At 32.5% G+C, this 20,765-nt stretch overlaps 3 protein-coding genes across 3 annotated transcripts in view; 2 read left to right on the forward strand and 1 right to left on the reverse strand.

The window, feature by feature from the left end:
- The first annotated feature begins 4,674 nt into the window (after positions 1-4,674).
- LOC123685581 (ubiquitin carboxyl-terminal hydrolase 14) lies at positions 4,675-10,489 on the forward strand. Its single transcript, XM_045625271.1, has 12 exons — positions 4,675-4,862; positions 4,938-5,116; positions 5,169-5,276; positions 5,365-5,479; positions 5,534-5,706; positions 5,762-5,853; positions 6,728-6,884; positions 6,947-7,012; positions 7,066-7,248; positions 8,550-8,667; positions 8,834-9,016; positions 10,298-10,489. Exons 1-12 carry the CDS (start codon positions 4,847-4,849, stop codon positions 10,381-10,383), a joined length of 1,476 nt encoding a protein of 491 aa, XP_045481227.1. The 5' UTR covers positions 4,675-4,846; the 3' UTR covers positions 10,384-10,489.
- Positions 10,490-12,426: 1,937 nt separating this feature from the next.
- LOC123685585 lies at positions 12,427-19,207 on the reverse strand. The gene is made up of 6 exons (XM_045625284.1): positions 19,057-19,207; positions 18,578-18,822; positions 17,299-17,564; positions 15,401-15,595; positions 13,371-13,502; positions 12,427-12,936 (listed from the first exon to the last, which is right to left on the reverse strand). The coding sequence occupies exons 2-6, from the start codon at positions 18,723-18,725 to the stop codon at positions 12,646-12,648; spliced, it is 1,032 nt and encodes a 343-aa protein (XP_045481240.1). The 5' UTR covers positions 18,726-18,822; positions 19,057-19,207; the 3' UTR covers positions 12,427-12,645.
- A 588-nt stretch (positions 19,208-19,795) lies between these two features.
- LOC123685570 (ceramide transfer protein) overlaps positions 19,796-20,765 on the forward strand; it is a 42,233-nt gene continuing 41,263 nt past the window's right edge. Inside the window, exons 1-2 of the mRNA XM_045625250.1 lie at positions 19,796-20,167; positions 20,242-20,358. Coding sequence (XP_045481206.1) covers positions 19,958-20,167; positions 20,242-20,358 — 327 coding nt within the window. The 5' untranslated portion in view covers positions 19,796-19,957. The remainder of the gene's footprint in view (positions 20,168-20,241; positions 20,359-20,765) is intronic.

A 20,765-nucleotide genomic window follows, 5' to 3' on the forward strand; every position in this document is an offset into this window, starting at 1 on the left:
GTGGATAATTAGTTCCTGAAACAACAACCAGTTAGCCTTTTTAATGTTGTATTTGGAGGTTGAAAAGAAGTTTTGAGGAAATTCAGGTAAGTTGAGATCCATAATTGTCGTTAAAGTGGGGTAGTGGTCACTCCCACCTGGATCTGGGAGAACCTCCCATGAAGTGTCGATCCTAATATCAGGGGAGCAGAGACAAATATCTGGTGAGCTGGACTTATCTGGAGGGGTGACTCTTGTAGAAGATCCGTCGTTGAGGAGACATGAATCGCTTGATAGCAGGAACCGTTCAAGAATATTCCCATTTCTGTTTCTATTGTGAGAACCCCAGGAGGGGTTCTGAGCATTAATGTCGCCACAGATGAGATAGGGAGAAATGAGGGCAGAGGTCAGATTATGCCAGAAATCTAACGGAAGAACAATATTTGGAGGGCAGTAGATGTTCACAATTGAAAGGTGGTCAACTTTAAATGCATGAATGTTGACACCATCTGGGGGAGATAAACTGAGGACATGATCAGTGAAAAGCAGGTTATCTTTAATGAGCGAGGCTATACCGCCTCCTCGAGTACTTCTATCCTGTCTAATTATGTTATAGCCTGGTATCTTAAAGGTTTGGTCGATTTTCAGCCAAGTTTCTGAAAGGAGTATTATGTTCGGATGATATTCCTCTATGTTATATTGTAGGTTGTCTTTGTTGGATGTTATAGATCTAATATTCCACTGTAGGATTTTAAACATTAGGATTAGAGAGGGAAATGAAACTGACAGCAAAATAGGTGGTATAGAGGAATAATTGATGTTTATTTATTAGGAACAGTGGGGACAGGATTAACAGATTTATTTATATTTTGAGGAAGCTGAGAAGATGATGTCGATGGTTGATTATTGGTCAAAAAGTTCATAAGGCTCTTAACTAACTCAGAATCAAAATTATTGGATATACGTTGTGCTAGAATTTTGAAAAGGTCTTCGTCTGATAGGGATATTTTGGGAAAACTTCTTGAAGGAATTGTTGGGAGGTTAGATTTTTGTGAAGGAATTGTTGGGAGGTTAGATTTTTCTGAAGGAATTGTTGGGAGGTTAGATTTTTCTGAAGGAATTGGGGAGAGTGGAAGGGATAGGTGGAGAAGCTGGTTATTGTGGGCTTCCCTATTGTAACCAGGGGATTGGGGAAGTTTTCTTCGTTTCAATTGTGTTGAATATGATGTTCTTGGGTGACTGGGTTGGAGGAGAGAGCTTCTGTTCTGGACGGATATTAGTGTAGCATCCTGAGGGGAGTTGTACCTCTTTTCCTGACGCACCAAGGGGGGGAAAGATGATGGACGGGTGACTGGGTTCACTGCTTCCTTATCAGGAAGATTGTCAGCATATGATTTTGGGACCAACTTCATCGCCTCAAAGTATGAGATGTTCTCAAGAGCAATTAGATTGTTAATTTGTTTTTGTCTGGAGTATTCAGGACATTTTCTATCTGTGGCAGCATGATCACCATGGCAAAAAAAACATTTGGGGTTTGATGTATTGGGGCACTCTGATTCATCATGTTTTTCACCACAGTTTCGACATTTACTTGATTCCTTAGGGGAATTACAGTTTACCTTTGTGTGGCCGTATCTTAAACAATTGTAGCACTGGATCACTGGACCAACATACAAATTCACATGTCTTATAACGCCAAAAATACCTATCTTCTCAGGCAAAATTTTGCCGTGGAAGGTGAGAACCCAAGAGTTAGAAGGAATATAAGAAGTGACACCCTCTCTGGTGACTCTTCTATTCAATTGGCGGGCACCAATAATTTTTATTCTGGAATGAGAGTGATTTAGTATATCATCTTCAGTTATATCAGATCCTACGTCTCTAATGACACCTCTGCTAGAAACCATTCGTGAAGGAACGAAGACATCGATGTTGGGGTCGTTGATGAAAGGATTTTTTGACAAAAATTCGTTGGCACAAAGAGAGTTAGTGAATTCTACAGAAATTCTTTTTTTTCCTTTTTTGTTCACGTCTTTGACGCCTGGAACCTTGAGTCGGACTAATTCTTTACCAAAATTCATCGGGTGCATATTTCCAATATTGTCGTTTGCCTTTGATTCTACAATTACCATAAAGGGGCCACAGTCACCGATGGAGTAAGTATGAGATATTTTCTTCCTTTGGGGTTTGTTGTTTGGAGACTGAGAATTTTCAGAAAGACGGGATAAAAGCGTAGAAACTGTCTGAGAAGCACATGAGGCTTCTGCAAATAATTCTGAATCATCCTTAGATATATCTATGACACTGTTGATTTCCCTAGAAAGTAATGCAACATCTGCTAGTGAATACTGAAAGGAGGACTCTTCAGGTACCTTGGTTAGGATAGAAGAGAAAGTAGATTGGGACTTTTTAGTTAAGCGATCAAATACTTTTGGAGAGAGTGGGGGTTTAGGGCGAGAGATTTTGCTTTGACTTGAGGTGGAAGAATCCCCAAGGGGGTCTGGAGAATCCTCCGGGGGATCCGGAGGATCCCCCGACGACCAGTCCATTGAGATCGTATTAAATTATTTCGTTATCACTCTACCGTTTTTTATAACCCTTTATGTGAAATCAGGAAGGTGAGAAAAAAATTAAAAATGGACTTACCAACAGTTTCCACAAACACAACACTGAGTTAGTAGAGTTTTCTGATTGTTAGTTCAAAAATTTACCCAAAATTAGCGAAATTTGGAGAGAAAATTAGGAAGAGCTGTCACTCGTAAGACGGTTAACCTCTTTTTCTTCCTATGTTATTTCTCAATGAATTTTTCTATAATCAACATAGATGGTTTTTTGACGTACAATACCAGTGACATATGAAACTTTTTCTGGTGGCTGCTTTAATAAAAATCACCTGACACCTTTCTAATACTTTTAAGCTTGGACTAGACAATAATGTTCTATCACAATACTATTATGGTCAGTATGGTTCAACAAATATACTGAAGCTACAGACATTTTAAAAGCAAATATTAGAAGGAGAATTCATAAAATACACATACAACACATAAAGAGAAAAATATTTGGTTTTTCTTGAGAAAACTGTTTGTTATAAGCTATAGTTTTCGCCAAGAGTAAGCTTGTATAATAACAATTTTGTTAAGCCTTGTGATCATCATCATTAGATGAGTTGATTAGGATACAAATCCTCTTTGGATATATAAAAGGATTCCTTGTACTCGAAAATTCAAAGTATTCCCTGGAATTTGTAAAAAATGTTCTGAACTAACTGTCGTCCTCTTCTTATTTTTTCATACTTGCCAAAAAAAATAGTTATCAATTAATGAAGTGAAAAGTATACCTTTCGAAATGAAAAATAAACAAAAAACAATGTACAATCAAAGGAATGTTCGAATAGAGAAATTGCAGTACGGTATTTGAGAAATTCAAGCTGGTAAGGAAAAGGATATAATGATTTTTCTGTCTTCACATCATTCCTTAGAACTTCTTTAAATTATAGTAAGATCAACAACGCAGAAATATGAATTACAGATTGAGGACCTATTATCAAGTAATTTGCCAGGTAAATAAACTTAATATAAATACTGTCATGAATGTAAACATGACCAAAATATTGTCTTAATAAACACTCGATGAAACAAACTGAGATGCAGCCTTATTGATAATAGTCTAAAATATTCATCAGTTTTGAAGTATACATCTGATAAGAATACAGAAATCCCAGTTAGCTGGCATTAATCCTAAAGAGGATTATCATTCTATAATCCAGATAATATGTATACAATTGGATCATGAATTGGATACTTTACAATCGCTTCTTACGAATAATAGAAATACTTATAAATAATACTTACGGTTCAGCCTCTATGCTTTTCAATTTAGCCACATAATTTGATGGAATATAGCCTTCTTGACGTGTTTTTTTACTCCTAGCAAGCCACCAGTCACCTTGTGTATCATTTAGAATTTCCAAATGTTCACCTTTTCTAAAACCAAGATCTTCATCGGTTCTAGCATCATAATCATAAAGAGCAACAAATATTTTGGGACTTGGTGGGTCGGGCTCTGGATTCTGTACCACAGGCCTTATTATTTCTGAAGGAGCTTGTGGTATTGGATTTGGTTGTAAACTGTTGTCTTCGATATTGTTTACACCAATCCTTTCTCTATTTTTATCAATTCTATCACTTGTTGAAGGACTACTGAAACAGTTACCCATTTTTTATTTTTCCTCACTTCACGTTAATAACACGAAATCATCACAAATGTTTTTGCACCTCAATTATTTAAATACATAATAATAGATTAATAACTAATAACAATCAGTCTACCCGTCAAGTCAACCTCGATTTTAACATTTAACATTCCATTCTAGTTGATTAATAGAGGGGAAGGGAAAGTTAGTGTTGATTTTGACATTTGGTTGGTAGTACAAGCAAAGAAAATTTCTTCTCTTATAAATATTTAGTGATTTTTATTCAGTCCATTTAGGTTGGCGAAACTGAAAGAGAATTTTCTTATGGAATTTCCCTGGTTGAATATGGGAGAGGAATAAAAATATTCATATCAATTATTTAGAGAAATAATGATTATTCCCCCAATATTTCGATTTTCTTCCTTCAATATTTTTTAATTCTTTTATCTTTGTGCCAAAATAAAGAATTTTCAAGTCTTGACATTTCTGTCAGCTATGTCTGTCAATTAAAATGACAAATCAAAGTTCTTCAATTCTCTGATTTCTGTCTATCCCCGAAGAATGAATTGTCTTTTGTAAATGCACATTAGCCGATAGAAAACGAAATCATTTATAGGACGTTCGTACTGAAAAAAAAACTGTGATAAATTTTCTTGTGAGCTATTATTCAAAATGCCTTCATTCAAAGGTGAGCTTTTATTATGGGTCAAAATAGATCGGTTTCTTCTGAATTCGAAGATATTTAAATGAGTGTTTTCCACAGTTAAAGTTAAATGGGGAAAAGAAATTTACCCAGATATAGAAGTGAACACAGATGAACCTCCTCTAGTTTTCAAAGCTCAATTATTCGCCCTTACGGGAGTACATCCTGAAAGACAAAAAGTTATGATAAAAGGAGTCACTTTGAAGGATGATGACTGGACAAATTTCAAACTGAAAGATGTATTAAAAGATCTCTGCTATTTAATTTGAATTATTTAAGTTAATATTTTAGGGCGTAACAATATTACTTATGGGTAGCAAAGAGGAAGATGTTCCTAAAGAGCCTGTTGAAAAGACAGTTTTTGTTGAAGACATGAGTGAAAATGAATTAGCAACTGCTGTAAGTTTTTTAAATATTGAATACATTGTACTAAACAGCTGAAATATGTTGTGTTTAGCTATCAATAACATATTTTTGGGTATTCTAGTTAGATCTACCAGCAGGCCTAACTAATTTAGGTAATACCTGTTATATGAATGCTACAGTTCAATGCCTCAAGTCAGTCCCAGAGTTAAGGGAAGCGTTACAAAAATTTGAAGGAAGTAAGACCAATTGAAATATCATAATGTACATAAAATTAACATCTTGAATTCTAGATATAGCTATGAGTAGTAATATGATGCCGGCTCAGTCGATTACAGCAGCTTTACGAGATCTTTATAATAATATGGAGAAATCTAAAACTATTCCACCTCTTCTTCTTTTAAATGTGTTGCATTTAGCTTTCCCAAGATTTGCTGAGAAAAATGATCATGGTTATATGCAACAAGTACTAGATATTTCTATGCAAAAAAATATTTATTTCTAATTTGATGACATTTCAGGATGCAAATGAGTTTTGGACTGAGCTGATTAGAATGCTTCAGCAAAAATTGCCAGCAAAACAAAACAATGATGTTAATGCAGAAAAATTCAAGTAAGTATCTGCCTCACTGTTTAGTGTGCCAATGGCATAACCAAAAACTCCACATCAAATTCAGTCTAATAGAAGGGGAGACTAGCAAATTCCTATAAGATTACAAACGGTGTAATCCCTATACCTCTATCAAATTTCATCATAATCTGCGGAGAGCATGTGCAATAGCACAGTACATTTCAAATAGTTGAAAGTTTTATGATAACATCTATGGCAAAAACTGGATAACCATACCAAATTTCTCCAGAATCTGATGAGAATTATAGAAATAGAAACTGTCGCAAGGATTCGTGGACACCTTTGAACATGAAAACAAAATTGTTCAAAATAATCTGATCCATAGGCTCAATAATTTTTTTTTACTTAAAAAATTATCACTAATCTTCCCTTTAGCTTCGTAGACTCAGAAGAAAATTAAATTAACATGGAATGTTCAACATACAGAGAGAGAAAAACTAAATTTATTGATCAAACGGCTATCGACCGCAATTTTCCAGCCAGTTATATACAGTTTTATATTATATATAATTAGAAAATATAAAAAAAATAACTATTATTCTAATGATTTTGAGTGTTCGAAAAGTGGCAAAGCTTTGCCTTTGGTGTAATTGTTCCATTGTAGAGGTGTATCAATTTTTTCCCAATGTAGGTAGAAGTGTAATAGGCCTGTACTTCTCTATGTTGGATGTTCAACATAAATATAGAGATTTTTTATAGATAACAACAACTAAAATCTATCTAATAAATGATATTTTTCACTGTAAACAAATATATTGTTTGAAAATTGCAAAAAGTGTTGTTTACAATAAATGTTAGGTCATTAAATCTATAACTGAAATTTTTATTTATATCCACTAAAAATTTTTTTTTCAAGATCTTTGATTGATCAGTTCTTTGGAGGAACATTTGATGTTGAGCTGAAATGTACAGAGGCAGATGATGAACCAGTTACGAAAAGTAATGAGCAGTTCTTACAATTAAGTTGCTTTATTTCACAAGATGTTAGATATATGCATTCAGGTCTGAGAAATGTAAGCTATTTGAAGATAAAAACAGTAAATCAAATGCTAAAAACATTTTAATGTATTTCTAGAAACTTCAGGAACAAATTACAAAATTTTCACCTACATTAGGAAGGGATTCGGTTTATACGAAAACTGTAAGTATCGATTCTCATTAATGTTTTAAGCTAAGTAATAATTTTTTTTACAGAATAAAATAAGTAGATTACCAGCATATCTAACTGTTCAATTTGTCAGATTTTATTATAAAGAAAAAGAAGCCATAAATGCAAAAATTCTTAAGGATGTTAAGTTTCCCTTAGATTTTGATGCATTTGATCTTTGTACTCCAGAATTACAGGAAAAATTATCCCCAATGAGAGCCAAGTTTAAGGTTAGTATCATTATAATGTCTAAAAATTGTTATCGATAAGGTATAAAAGAGATTTTTCCTTCACTAGGAATCTATATTATATTATTACCACATTCATTCATAACTTGAAAAAATTATTCCTTAGGGAAAAGTGTACTGATTCATTCTGAAATTTCCAGGCTTCTAGATTCAGTTTAATGTGGCATTGCTCTCCTCATTTCAACAATCCAGTTCGCTAATTTCAGAGAGTAAATAGAAAAATGTGTACAACATTTTGAAATTTTTCGAATATAACTTGATATATCGATGGTGCGGAAAAGGGATCATATTAATCTGATAAGCTTTCTTGTCCGTCTTATAATCTATTCACCTTAGAAGTGCCTTTCCAGCATCGTTTCCAGACTAGATTTTTCCCCAGTTTTACATAAATAAACATCCACAATTGGTGATTTTGTTGTCAGAATATTTTCACAATATTTTTGAATATTGTATTCAATTTTGAAAAATTGTGGGTTTCCGTAGTCTTATTTAGGGTATGGTCCGTTTATCGCCGAGAATTTCATAGTGGTTACTAGTGGTTTTCAATGTCTCAGTAACATGGTTCGTATTTACCGCTTGACACCTGTCATTGGTAAACCAAATATTTCTTTGACAGAATTTTGGAGGTTATAAATGGTTGATCTCTTTTAATTTGTAAATAACATAAAGTTATTAATGGATCTGAAGGGTACTTGTTTCATAATTGAAATAATAAAGCTTTTGAGTGGTAGATGTCATGGGAAATGTCCATAAACAATAATTTGAAAATTAAAATGACAACTGCCAAGCCGAATGGGCGTGTTTACCGATCCTAACCAGAATAAAAGTACGGTTGCTCTGGTGACAGATAACTCACTGAAGTTTGAGGAAATAGTCACCGCTTTTTTAGAAATTCGACATAAACGGACCACCAACTTCCTAACCATAGTAACCAAGGTAATATAAGGACCATACCCATTGTCTGAGTTATCAACCCAATTTTGAAAGAAAGAAATGTAAAATTTTAATCACAATCAGAAAGACACATTGACAAAATCCTTTATTGATGGAAACAGTAGAGTGAAAAAATATCCCCAGATTCATTAATGGTACAAGTAGTAAAAAGAAGTTTTAGGTTTGTTGATTTTGAAACATGAAATCACTTTGTCTGATATTATTTCATTCTTAAAGTAGGTAGTCTGTATCGAGTATGCATAGAGACAAATATTGAAAATACTAAATATTATTGAGCAATTTATCACGTGGACGTGAATACTACAGAAACTAAATATTATTTTCAATAGGAATTTGAAGACAGGCAAATAGTACTTGCATCCGAGTCCAAAGATAAGGGAAAAAATAAAGGAGATTCAAAATCTAGCGAAGCATTAAAGAAATATGAACCTTATCATTTTGAAAATGGTGAGTGCATCTATTTTATTTGTTCTATGATTTTTCCTCCTACCTTTTACAACTGAAAAATTGAAATATCTTGATAAATTTTAGTTTCTCAATAGAAAGCACAACATATTTCATTGAATAATAGTTATAGGTTTCTGCAAAAAAATTAACCCCCTATTAATTTCAGATTTAGGTAGCAATAATAGTGGCTATTATACTTTACAAGCTGTACTAACCCATCGTGGCAGATCTTCATCTAGTGGTCACTATGTAGGGTGGGTTAGACAATCAGGCGATAGTTGGGTGAAATGTGATGATGAAAATGTTTCTCCAGTTACAACAGAAGAAATTTTGAAGCTGTCAGGGGGTGGTGAGTTGCTATTTACCATTTAATGGACAGGTTAGGTTAGATAATGCCCAGTAAAATTAGTCAATAGTTGTGGTGGATTCAGGATTTTAGAATTCAGTTCCAATTTATGGTAACTTGAAATATATATACTCAGTGACATTAGTATCAACTTTTCTAATGTTACTACAAACTAAATTATCGACAGATAGTTTGATCTAGCTTCTCTTTTATTTTTTATTCTAATGAAAAAAACTCATTTATACCTGTTATTTAATGATCGTCATTTGCTATTTAATACCGCATCAACGCAGATCAAACTGTCAGCTGATGGAAAGTTATGAAACACATCTATGTATCAACAAAATAATATGGTTGTCGATGTCTGCTTATGGTATTTTGTTCCTTACAACCTGAATTTCAATATTATGCCAAAGTCTGTGGAGAATGAACAATATCCTCCTAATCATAGTTTACAATTCCTTGATGAAATTTAAATCTTTAAACGTAGTTGTCACGGCATAATAGTAGTAGTAGTAACAGTCCTTTATTGTTCATAAACAAACAAATGGCCATCGACCTAAGGTCCTTCAGCCTCCGGCATAATATTAACCACTGCTTTCTGAAAAGAGTTCAATGTTCAATGAGCAATATAGGAACGTGCATCAGAGCGACCTACCATGAAAAATTTCAAGTTTCTAGGTTTTTCTGTTCCAAAGTTATCGTGTTCACGGTAGGGCTGAACGGAAAGAATTGAATTAAATCATTGGTTCGGCATTAAACCATATTCTGCTCAAAATTCGAAATTTACAGACATCGTGATGAAGTCATATAGTGCTCTATATAAAGAAGTAGCGGTCAAAAATCAAGAGGTGATAGAACCTCGCACTATATATTTATTAACAAGAAATTGAAGTTGAAGAAAGTTTTCCTCATGGTGTCACTGAGTATATTAAGTAACAAGTGCTTTCAGATACTGAAAAATATTTGGGAGTATGAAATTAGTTATAACTAAGCTATAATTTTCATTGAGAGGTTTTTCGTTCAGCAAGAAATATTATCCAGAATATCATTAACACAGGCACATCTAGCCTATGAATCCTGAAAAATATATAGAAATAAATCTTTAATAAAAAAAAAACTGAAGATTCCCTTTGAAGTTCCCCAATTTATGATGAATATGTGATCTTCAACTCATAAGAGATAATACAAAAATATTTGAGATTGTCCAATATTAAATTTATTCCCAAAAGCATGAAAAACATTTTCGCATGATCGTTGTATTAATTGACGTTTTTCTTGAAGGTGATTGGCACTGTGCCTATGTTCTCTTGTATGGACCTCGACAACTTGAAATTATAGAAAATCTAGAAAAAATGGATGAAAGTTAAGAGCAATATTTGATCTCCTGTGCTTTCAGTAATTAATTCTATGCTACGCTTTTAAATGTATCTGTAAGAAAAATGATCATTTTTCAATAAAGATTTATATTTATTATTTTGAGTTTCTAATAAGAAACCACAAGAAGAGTCTACACCTATCAATGACATTTTCAATACATCCTTGATTGTCTGCCAACAGAAAACTCTAATATATACAAAAACAATTAGAATTTAGTTTTATAAAAACTATCTTTGGCTAGTTTTGACTGATATATGGCAGTATCATGATATAAATTTTCATCAGTGTTTTACATTAATTTTACTTCAACTTGTACGAAATATATAAAAAGAGTCTATATTGTGTTATGTAAAAAGAAATGAGGTAGTAATTCTAATATTAATACAAAACACTTTAAAAAACGACGTGAGTTATCAGCACCATTCAACTGGAGTTTATCTAAATCTATATAAAATAATTGAAAGAACTTATTGAAGAAATATATTGTAGACTGGAAGGAGAATAAATCCCAGTTTGAAATTAAATTCAGTGAACTGATCAATTTATTCCCCTCTCATTATTCAACTATTGGGGGTAATGCAACGTATAAGATCTACAAATGAATTTTTGCATAAAAGGCACTGAACACTCAAATACTACTTGTCTTCAAACTGAACTAGTCTAATGTTCTTTCTTTCCTCCACAGTACTTTCATTTTATTTATTAGTGGATCGAAAACATTATATTTGAATTCCAATCACTAATATACACAATACTCATATTCCTGTTGACAACTAATTATTAAGGATTATGAGATCACCTTATACATAATTATTACAATTCGTATGCTTTGAAAGTATCAAGAATCAATTTTAAAGATTATATAAAATTAATTAGAAGAAAAAACATGGTTACACATAAAATTGGTAAAAGCCACATAAAATATCTCCATATTTTGATAATAATGTAGATTCAAGGATACAGGTCTTGTAAACTTTAGAATAATGCTGTATTTATGCAGAGAACTAACCCTTATATAATTCAACCTAAAACAGGTTATGAGGTCAATCAAATCTATAAAAGAATAGTACTGATTTGCTATGTAGTGTCTTCAGTAGTTTTGTACAGGGAATAAATTAACTTGGGTTATGAAATTAGTCATTCTGTCTTGATATTCAATTAAAAGTGTTTCTGATACAAAACAATTTAAACTGGTCACAATGCAATAAGTAGAATAACATTTAATCTTCCTTAATCTTATACGTTAACATGTGAATGCAACTCATTGTCTTGAAAACATAGTTTAATGAACTTTAGATTGTAATGTCATGCACATTTCCATTTTCCCTTAACATATGCTCAAAAATGTTCAATTTTCAGCTTGTATTAAGGTTTTTCAGGTAAGGTTAGTTCACTTCAAAAAATCATATATGTCATGTTATTTCTCTGAATAATTTCAGCATTAGATGAATTAAATATTTAATCAAAAGCTATATATCTGTTACTTGCTTTGGTGAAAATAACCCATGATTCTTTCATTTGGTTAAGTGTCATAACATGAAACAATAACTTTGATCAGAAATTTCGATTTATTGATTAAGAAAAACAAGAAGCTTCATTCTTCCTGCAAAACGATCAATTGAAAATATTGCTTTTCACATTGATATCTTAGAAACAGTTTAAATTGGAGAATATTTCAATGTGAAATAAAAATCTCCGTTAACTATTCTGCCAATCGGTTAAGATTCAAAATACATTTCACGAATATCCAATTTGTCTATCATAGATTTATTAACATTGGAAATTTCTCTTAATCATTCTGTCCTATCCTAAAACTATCGACCTGTAAAAATCTATTTAATTCCCATCAATTTATTGAGCCTTCGATTAACTAAAATGCAAAATATTTATGGTAATTACTACCAAAAACTTATTAGAAAGTTATTGTACATTATTCCGAATACTTCATACACATATGTACATTTTTCAATCAATATTGTCAGAATAAAGTTAAAAGAAATTATTATACAGGAGATCAAACCATATAGAAGACACTCATATAAAAAAGTTTTATTTCTTGTAAAGAATTAAGCAAAAGTTTAAATATAATTTTTTGATGTTTGATAAGTTTGATTCATTATTCTATTAGTTGTCAAATTTTCTTGAAGAAGCACTTACTGGTCACTATATCACTAAATTGTTGATATCTCCTGTATTCAAACAATTGCCAGTAACAGTATAGCACATGCATATCATGAACGAAAAAATATCAACTATGATGCACTTCTGTAGTATGTGCCACTTTTTGATGAACAAGGTTGGACATCTTCAAAATAATATGTCTCTTGTTGAGAAGTGGATGGACCAATTGCAGGATGATTCATCATAGGTTTGTAATTGTGCGTAACTTGATTGGACCTATGAAATGGTGAAGTTTGCAGGGAAGTTTGTCGCTCTTGTAGGTTCAGACTAGGGTCTTCTGCTACTGGTTCATAAGGACCCTTAGAACGCTTTTGTATTAAGGCCAATAGGACTGATTCCAAGCAACACATATATCCTAAACACTGTTGAAATTATGATTTCAGCAACTTAGAATGGATGGTATATTCAAATTGTACATGATTCTGAACCAAAATGTCAGGTGAACCATCTATGGAGATTTTTGAAATACTAACAATATTACAGTTATTATTATTGCGATAACGATTTTGAATGTTTATTACTTCACTCAAAATGATACAACTGATCTTGACAGTTTATTATTCAAGATTTTATTCATCTTATTTTCAAGTTGTGTCCAGAAAAAGGGTTTTATTGAAGCTATGCGGAAATTCTTTTTATAAAATATAAAAAACATCCTCAAATGTGTGAATCAGAAAAACTCCTAAATTTTCTTGTACCAGGATTAATCTAGAAATTTGACACGTTGCGCAAATCATATGTACTTCAAAAATTGATCAATAGATAGCTCAATTCTAAAAATTGAAAAAATACTTACACCTGTGATTAGTAAATGTTCATGTGTCCATTTTGGAACCCAAGAAAAGGCCTCTGATAAGAATAAGGAATGGAAAATCAGTGATGAAGCTATCAGGAACAACACACTAAGGCTCACATAGAAATATGCGTTCTGAAAAATGCATAATGAAACATCACAACAAACAATATTAATTTTTCTTGCTTATGAAGAAAACTATGGAGGACTGATATCAAAAGGTTTCAATCGCCTGAGTGCCTTCGTTTGGAATATACAGGGTGATGTTCATCTTATGAGTGAAATTTCACAGTTCAATAACTCTTTAACTAATCGACCGAATAATTTCAAATTTTGAAGTTTTGTATATTACAACTACGTCATTGCAGGACGCTTACTACCGAACACTTATAATGTGAAATTATCAGGTGTGTGAATAAGTCTTTCCCGTTTTTTGTAAGAGATGGCGCCACCAATACTGTGCGAGTATTTAATGGTTACATATGTCATAATCAAAGCTTATTCATCTGTCAACAATTCCACACTAACACATTAGTTGAAATTTTTTCGCATCATAAATTTTTGAAATCGTGAAAATGTCGAAATTTGAGCCGAGTCGACGTCATTTGCGGGAAGTTTCACTTTATTGGTTCAATTTGAAGAAATCTGCTGCCGAGGCGCATCGGTTGCTTCAGGAAGCTTATGGAGAAGGTTGTGTCGATGATTCAAGTGTTCGCGGATGGTTTCGACGCTTCAAAAGTGGCGATTTCGACGAAGAAGACAAGGAGCGTTCCGGGCGGCCGCAAATCTTTGAAGATCAAGAATTGGCGACTTTGCTTGATGAAGATTCGTGTCAAACGCAAGAAGAACTTGCTGAAGCATTGGGAGTTGACCGAACAACCATTTCCAAGCGTTTGAAAGCCATGGGAATGATCCAAAAGCAAGGACAGGCACGACAAAGTTATTTTGCAACATGACAATGCTCGCCCACATGTTGCACATACTTAGAAACGCTCAAATGGGAAGTCCTACCCCACCCGCCGTATAGTCCAGACATTGCTCCGTCTGATTACCATCTCTTCAGATCGATGACGCATGGCCTGGCTGACCAGCACTTCCATTCCTACGAGGAAGCCAAAAAATGGGTGGATGACTGGATAGAGGCCAAACCGGTCGAATTTTTTCGCAACGGGATTCGTATGTTGCCAGAAAGATGGGGAAAAGTTGTAGCTAGCGATGGCCAATACTTTCAATAATTCAATTGTAACTATTTTTTCACAATAAAGGCTCAAAATTTGAAAAAAAACGGGAAAGACTTATTTACACACCTTATATCATTTCACGAAATAAGCAATCCCTTTTCATATAGTTTAATAGTCAAATGAACATTTCGGGCGTTTTATGAAAAAAAAACCATTCGCCATTACAGAATTGTCAAATGACTCTTGCATTTTCGATTTATCAACTAAGAAATTCAACATCAATTTGAAATTCGTTAATTCATGTGGTATATGTGTGTTGTTAAAAAAATCTTTATATCTAATTCCTCAAAAATCTATGGTATTTACTTTTAAATTAATCAAAAACGTGAAATGGCAAACGACACTAACACTACAATATTACGTGTAGCTCTCCCTTGTTATTCCATAGTTTTGAAATTTAGGATATTTATATACATATATCAAAGGAAAATCAATTTTTTGGAAGAGATTTTAAAATTTGTAACATTTCTTGAAGCATTATTTTAATGATGATAGTATTATTGTATTATTTCTACAAATATTACCACTGGCAACGGAAATAATATTTTCTATATGGTACATTCCCTTATAATTCTTGTTCAATGATATAAATAAATAAATGGGATTTCTTACTCGAATTTGTCAGATTAATAAAGAGGAATATGTATCAAATTGGCAGTGTTGTGAAACTTGCTCTAGGAATATTGTTATTCTCCATGTGAAGTATTGTTTCAAAAGACATAATATTTGCACATACTAATATTAATATCAAATTATATTCTTTTATTTATGTATTTCATAACATTTACTTACCAGTTTTCCCCAATTAAACGGAAATAGATATATAATATGTGAAATATCAAGAAACAGTAAAAGACTGGTGGCTAATATGCTCAACAGAGACACAAACATCATAAATCGTATTCTTCCTACCAATGGAAGCATAAATAGTCCTACTTTCATTGTGCCAGAACTGCACAAGCATGCTAAACATGCTATAGTTGTTACCTGAAATTAATAAACTTTATTAAGGTCAGTTTAAATATCTCTTTCTTTTTCTCTCTAGTTATACCTCAGAGCATTAAATAGCATTCTTTATTATTTATTTTCATTACACTGAGAGATAAACCATTATCGTTGATTTGAACTATATAAGTAGTGAAATAACTCATCATTGCATTCAGCAAATCAAGCATTATTAAGGTCAAAATAAATTTTGAAAGTATCCAATGTGGCTCCAAAACAATTATATAATTTATCCAAACAAATACTTGTTGTTTTATATTTTTCTATCTCTTCAGCAAAGATTCGACATTTGAACTTGACTTGTCCAAATCCTATATCGATATAAAACCATACTACACACTACAAGGTGTTTTTTTTTTTGTTCAACATACCTCTAGAAAAAGTCTTTACTTCACCCATATATATGAGAATAATGTAAATAAATTTAAAAAAATTCATTGATTATTAGATATGACCACAGATTAGGTGCTAATTATAATTTGAACGAATGTATCATGAATATTTCCTTGATAATTAGCCATGTATGAAGTTTGGAGAAAAGAATAATAAAAACACTGCATTGCCAAAAATTATGAAATTTGATGTTGTCTGACTACATGAAGCGTTTCCATAAATTTGTTTATTAATATAAGTATGTATTTGTAATTATCCAAACACCGAAAGGTATCATTGGGGTTTTGATTATGTATATAGATATATATGTATTTATAATTTTAATTATATGTGGTATAGGGTGTGCTACGTCTAACTCTCACATCAAAAGTAACTGTAGAGATATTTAAAAAAATTAAACTTTCCTGAAAAGTGATATAATGAAGTTTTATGTTTTGAAAATTATATCGCCCAAATGATGGCCTTGGCAGGAGTCTTTTACTTTCTCAAGAGTGGAGAGGGTTATTTGAGGGATTTCTTTCTCAATTGGTCTCAGGTCCTCTAGATCACTTGGACGATGGTTGAGATAACCCTCTAAATAAAAATTATAGGGATCCAAATTTGAAGAGCGCAAGAGGCCCCTGATGGTTCTTGTGCAAGGAATTATCGAAGAATAGCGCCTGAGAACCATCTTGCTGGAACCAGAAGTTCTCTAGTGTTGGACACAAAATTTTTTCCAGTAACAATGGACAGCACTGTTGGGACTCCACTTTCTTCAAAAAAGTAAGGCCATATTGATGGCTATAATCGAGACGGCACACCAGACTAGGACTTTTGGGAAAGGTCTCTCGTGGAGATATCAAAGGTTGTCAGTAGTTTTCTAGTAGTAGTATTAACACATTGACAAATTAAAAGAATTTGGTGGATGATCGCATTTCAACAGTCAACACTCTTCTAGCAATTCCTTGGGGACAATTCATGGACAACCATGATTTTTTATGGATGCATTTTGAGGCCTACATGAAAAATCCGCCTCACTCTAAAGGTTGTAATCCGAAGAACTTTATTGTGAAAAATATAGACTACTCGGTAGACGACTGGGGAAGGTATGTGGCCCTTTTAAATAAAAGTGACAACAACAAAACCTTGCTGCACTTCAGACTACAGCCATTGCACGAGAACAACCCCACTTCTCTGGGATGGCCTGTTCTCCCATCGTGATATATTTTATAATATGTAAAAAATGTGGGAGCTTTCCATGGCGCACCCTTTATAAGGATTTAGAAGTGGAAGTTATCATTTATTGTACTCACAAGTAAAATAACTCGTAAAAATCCTGTTGGTGTCTTCAAATGGGTATGGTCGCAATACACTATCACACCAGAATAGAGAGAGATATCAGGTGAAGCAGCCCTCTGTCTATAATGAGAGTGTGAGTCCCAGGAATTGACCGTGTCCAAGGGCGAATCGCATTCGCATCCTCCTGCACAATCGGCGCTACTGAGTGCGCCAGTCCTGCTGCCTGCGATCTCAAAGTCCTGCAACACAGAACTCATACCATCGGCAACCTGCAACACAACTAACATCATAGAAGACAAGCATGTGCAAAACAGAATCAACTTGGAGAATGCACTATCCACTTCAAACAGCTATTGTGGGGAAAACTTATAGAACTACATATAAAATAAAATTTATTTCTACTGGCTAATATTTGACCTATTTTACTGAAAGTTTTCAACACACTATTGAATTATAAGTACATATAAATTCATTCACAGGAAATTAACATTTCGAAATTTCTTATAAAACGCCGAAAATTTAAACAATAAGAAGAAAAAAATATTAATAAAAATAGAAATTCAAAAAAAATTTAAAGGGAATAAATTATTGCTTCTTAACTCTAATAATTGCCCGAAATTTTGTATTCAATTAATGTACTATTCTCATCACTTTTTGTTTTGTTACATGTACCTTTCAGGTTCTCTTGAAAATCTTTCCTTGGCCCATTTTTCCATAATTAAGTTATAAAGAACCCTAGAGCAGGGTTTAAAGTAGGTGATCAAATGTTATTCTATCGTTGAGGTTTTCTGACCAAGAGTAGTCTTTATCAAATTGATCAGATTCTATTCTTAATGATACATCCAAGATTTTTTTTCATTCAACAGAGGATTCGTAAGTAAGTAAAACAGCTATCTACTCAAATACCAACTAATTGTGTCCCATGCTTCAATAATTTTGTTCATGTAATAATATCACATATATGGTCAATTAGATAATAGCATATTTCTTTGACAACTGTTGAAAAGATAGGAATGCGAGTCTACAAAAATGTTGCATCTTCAGTTAAGCTTGTCACTATAAGACCAAGAATTCTAAATGAGTTTACCCAAAAGCTCTTAAAGTTTTCAGTCAATTCATTTATAATTTCATGAAACGGATAACAGAAAAATAAAAACACAAATTAAAATAAAGAACTAATATAATTTATTGGATAACAAACATAAACATACAATAATTAAAAAAGACATTTACATACAATAAAATGACTATCTAAAATTTCATTGCCTTGAACATCTCATTCATGCATATAACTAAACTGAGATGGGAATACCTGAATATCTTCAGGTTTACAGCTTGTGGGCTCCAGGTCTCTAATGTCTTCTAACAAGAACTCGATTTCGTCAGTACTGAGTAAAAGGTCTGAAACTGAATTGATGTATCGGCTTTGCTCTGGCTGCATGACACACTACAATCCTTCATAAAACCCCTCCTCACGCCCGTCCATCATATCTGACTTTCTACAACTACACACCATTCACATCAAAACTGGAAGATTTCTAAAAAGAATAGAAAATAAGATGAAATTAAATTCAAAGATAAAATTCGCAGAATTGCTTATGTGAAGCAATCATAGCAAAACAAAAAATTGTAGAAAAGGGGTTTAAAAAAAATATATCAGGTTATTGTACATTCTTCAATATATTTCCTTTTGTATGGCCAGTTTGAGTTTGACCTATTAATCGAAATCAATATCACAGTAATGTTGGAATGTAATAATTAATTTTGATTACCTTCAAAATATAAAAAATTTATTAGCTTAAATATATTGGAGGTTTAAGTTAATTAGCAGTAACTAGATCTCCTTATAATTACAGACGCCATAAACATACCTCCGCCATATTTTTTTTTTGACATTTTCATTTATACCCTATCACAGAAAATAAGTTTTCAAAATTTCAATTCTTTGATACCCTAGTAGTCTCATTTTCAACTTGGTATTAAAATTTTGAATTTCAAAGATTAGGACTTATTTTCAAGTAAATACGTACCTCTTTTAAAGAGCGTAGGTCGCAATAAATCATAATTATCAAGAATACATGAACTGCAAAATTGAGGATTTCTCAAAAAAAATTGGTGAAGTCCCTGAATTCTTGTAGAATTTGAAAAACGAATGATTAAAATAGAAATTCCCTGAAGATGAAGATGATATGTGTGTGAAACATAGGATGAAATAAAATTGTTAGCTATAAATTCCGCTAATAAACTATATAGCCATATTATAATTATTTATGTTTCCATAGGTGAAAACCATCATTACATTATTTGTAGTATACTAATTTAAAATATTTTTCGGAACATTGGGTCATTTTTGGTATATATAAAAAAAGTGCGGGGAAGTACCAAGTTTCTATTTGAATATCGCAACTCATGAAACTGAAATGTGTATTAAGGGTTGTATGTTGTATCATATAAATTATGGTTATTTTCCTGTTCTGTGACATGACACATGACAGGTCGAACACGACTTTGCGCATGTTATGCAGTTAATAAATATGTCGGTAACGATAAACATGTAAATAAATTTATTTTTCAACAAACGTCGTATTAAAAAAGTTCAAGAATATGTTTATTTAAGTGCGATGACCTACACGTTTATTAATTTTATTTTATTGTAAGAAGCATCAAACAGTGATGGCAGATGATCCAAGCAGTGAGGATTATTCCGATAATGAAAATAATGCGGAATTATCTGGAATTTTGAGTAAATGGACAAATTACATACATGGATGGCAAGATCGTTTTATTGTACTAAAAGGTGGTACTCTATCTTACTACAAAAATGAATTAGAAGTAAATTTTGGGTGTAGAGGTGCCTTATCATTGGCCAAAGCTGTAATAAAGGTGCGTTTGGCCTCATTTTGTTTGTCAAATTCACAAAATAATATGTAAATCGATTGATTCAATTGTATTTTTAGCCTCATGAGTTCGACGAATGTCGGTTTGATGTATCTGTCAATGATTGTGTTTGGTACCTGAGAGCATCTTCTGTTGAAGTTAAACAAAGCTGGGTGGATGCATTAGAGTGTTACAAGGTATGTCCTTTTAAATTGCTATTGATCTTATTTCCTATTCTTGTTTGAAAAGTTTGTTAATGCAAAATAGTATTGTTAACATTGATAATTCATGTTATCTTTGTTTACTGCTTTTCCATTGATTCTCAATTGATATATGTTTGTTTTTGAACATTTAGTACTTCCTCATAATATCCTCTATATAATACTACCTAAGACTTCAATCCATACCATGTATTAAACCAGATTCCCAGATTGAATGCTTTGGTTACATGAGAATCCACTTTTAATTTTTTAAATTATCCTTATTCTGCACTAGTGTCATTTTATTATGAAGCAATGATCTCTTCATGGTCTAAACAAGAGTAAATAAGTATTGTATTCTTAAATAAATTTTGCAAGCCTAAGAATTTGATGATATTTATCAA

Source organism: Harmonia axyridis, chromosome 1 (assembly GCF_914767665.1).
Source record: "Harmonia axyridis chromosome 1, icHarAxyr1.1, whole genome shotgun sequence".
Classification (NCBI taxonomy): domain Eukaryota; kingdom Metazoa; phylum Arthropoda; class Insecta; order Coleoptera; family Coccinellidae; genus Harmonia; species Harmonia axyridis.

Excerpts from the sequence above, each read along its gene's own strand:
- LOC123685585 (XM_045625284.1), bottom strand. The coding sequence starts at position 18,725 with ATGCAGCCAGAGCAAAGCCGATACATCAATTCAGTTTCAGACCTTTTA. Across the intron at positions 17,565-18,577 it reads GGTATTCCCATCTCAGTTTA|TTGTGTTGCAGGTTGCCGAT; the intron begins GTTATATGCATG and ends CTATGATGTTAG. Across the intron at positions 15,596-17,298 it reads TTTTACGAGTTATTTTACTT|GTAACAACTATAGCATGTTT; the intron begins GTGAGTACAATA and ends TATTAATTTCAG.
- LOC123685581 (XM_045625271.1), top strand. Across the intron at positions 7,013-7,065 it reads ATTCGGTTTATACGAAAACT|AATAAAATAAGTAGATTACC; the intron begins GTAAGTATCGAT and ends TTTTTTTTACAG. Across the intron at positions 7,249-8,549 it reads CAATGAGAGCCAAGTTTAAG|GAATTTGAAGACAGGCAAAT; the intron begins GTTAGTATCATT and ends TATTTTCAATAG.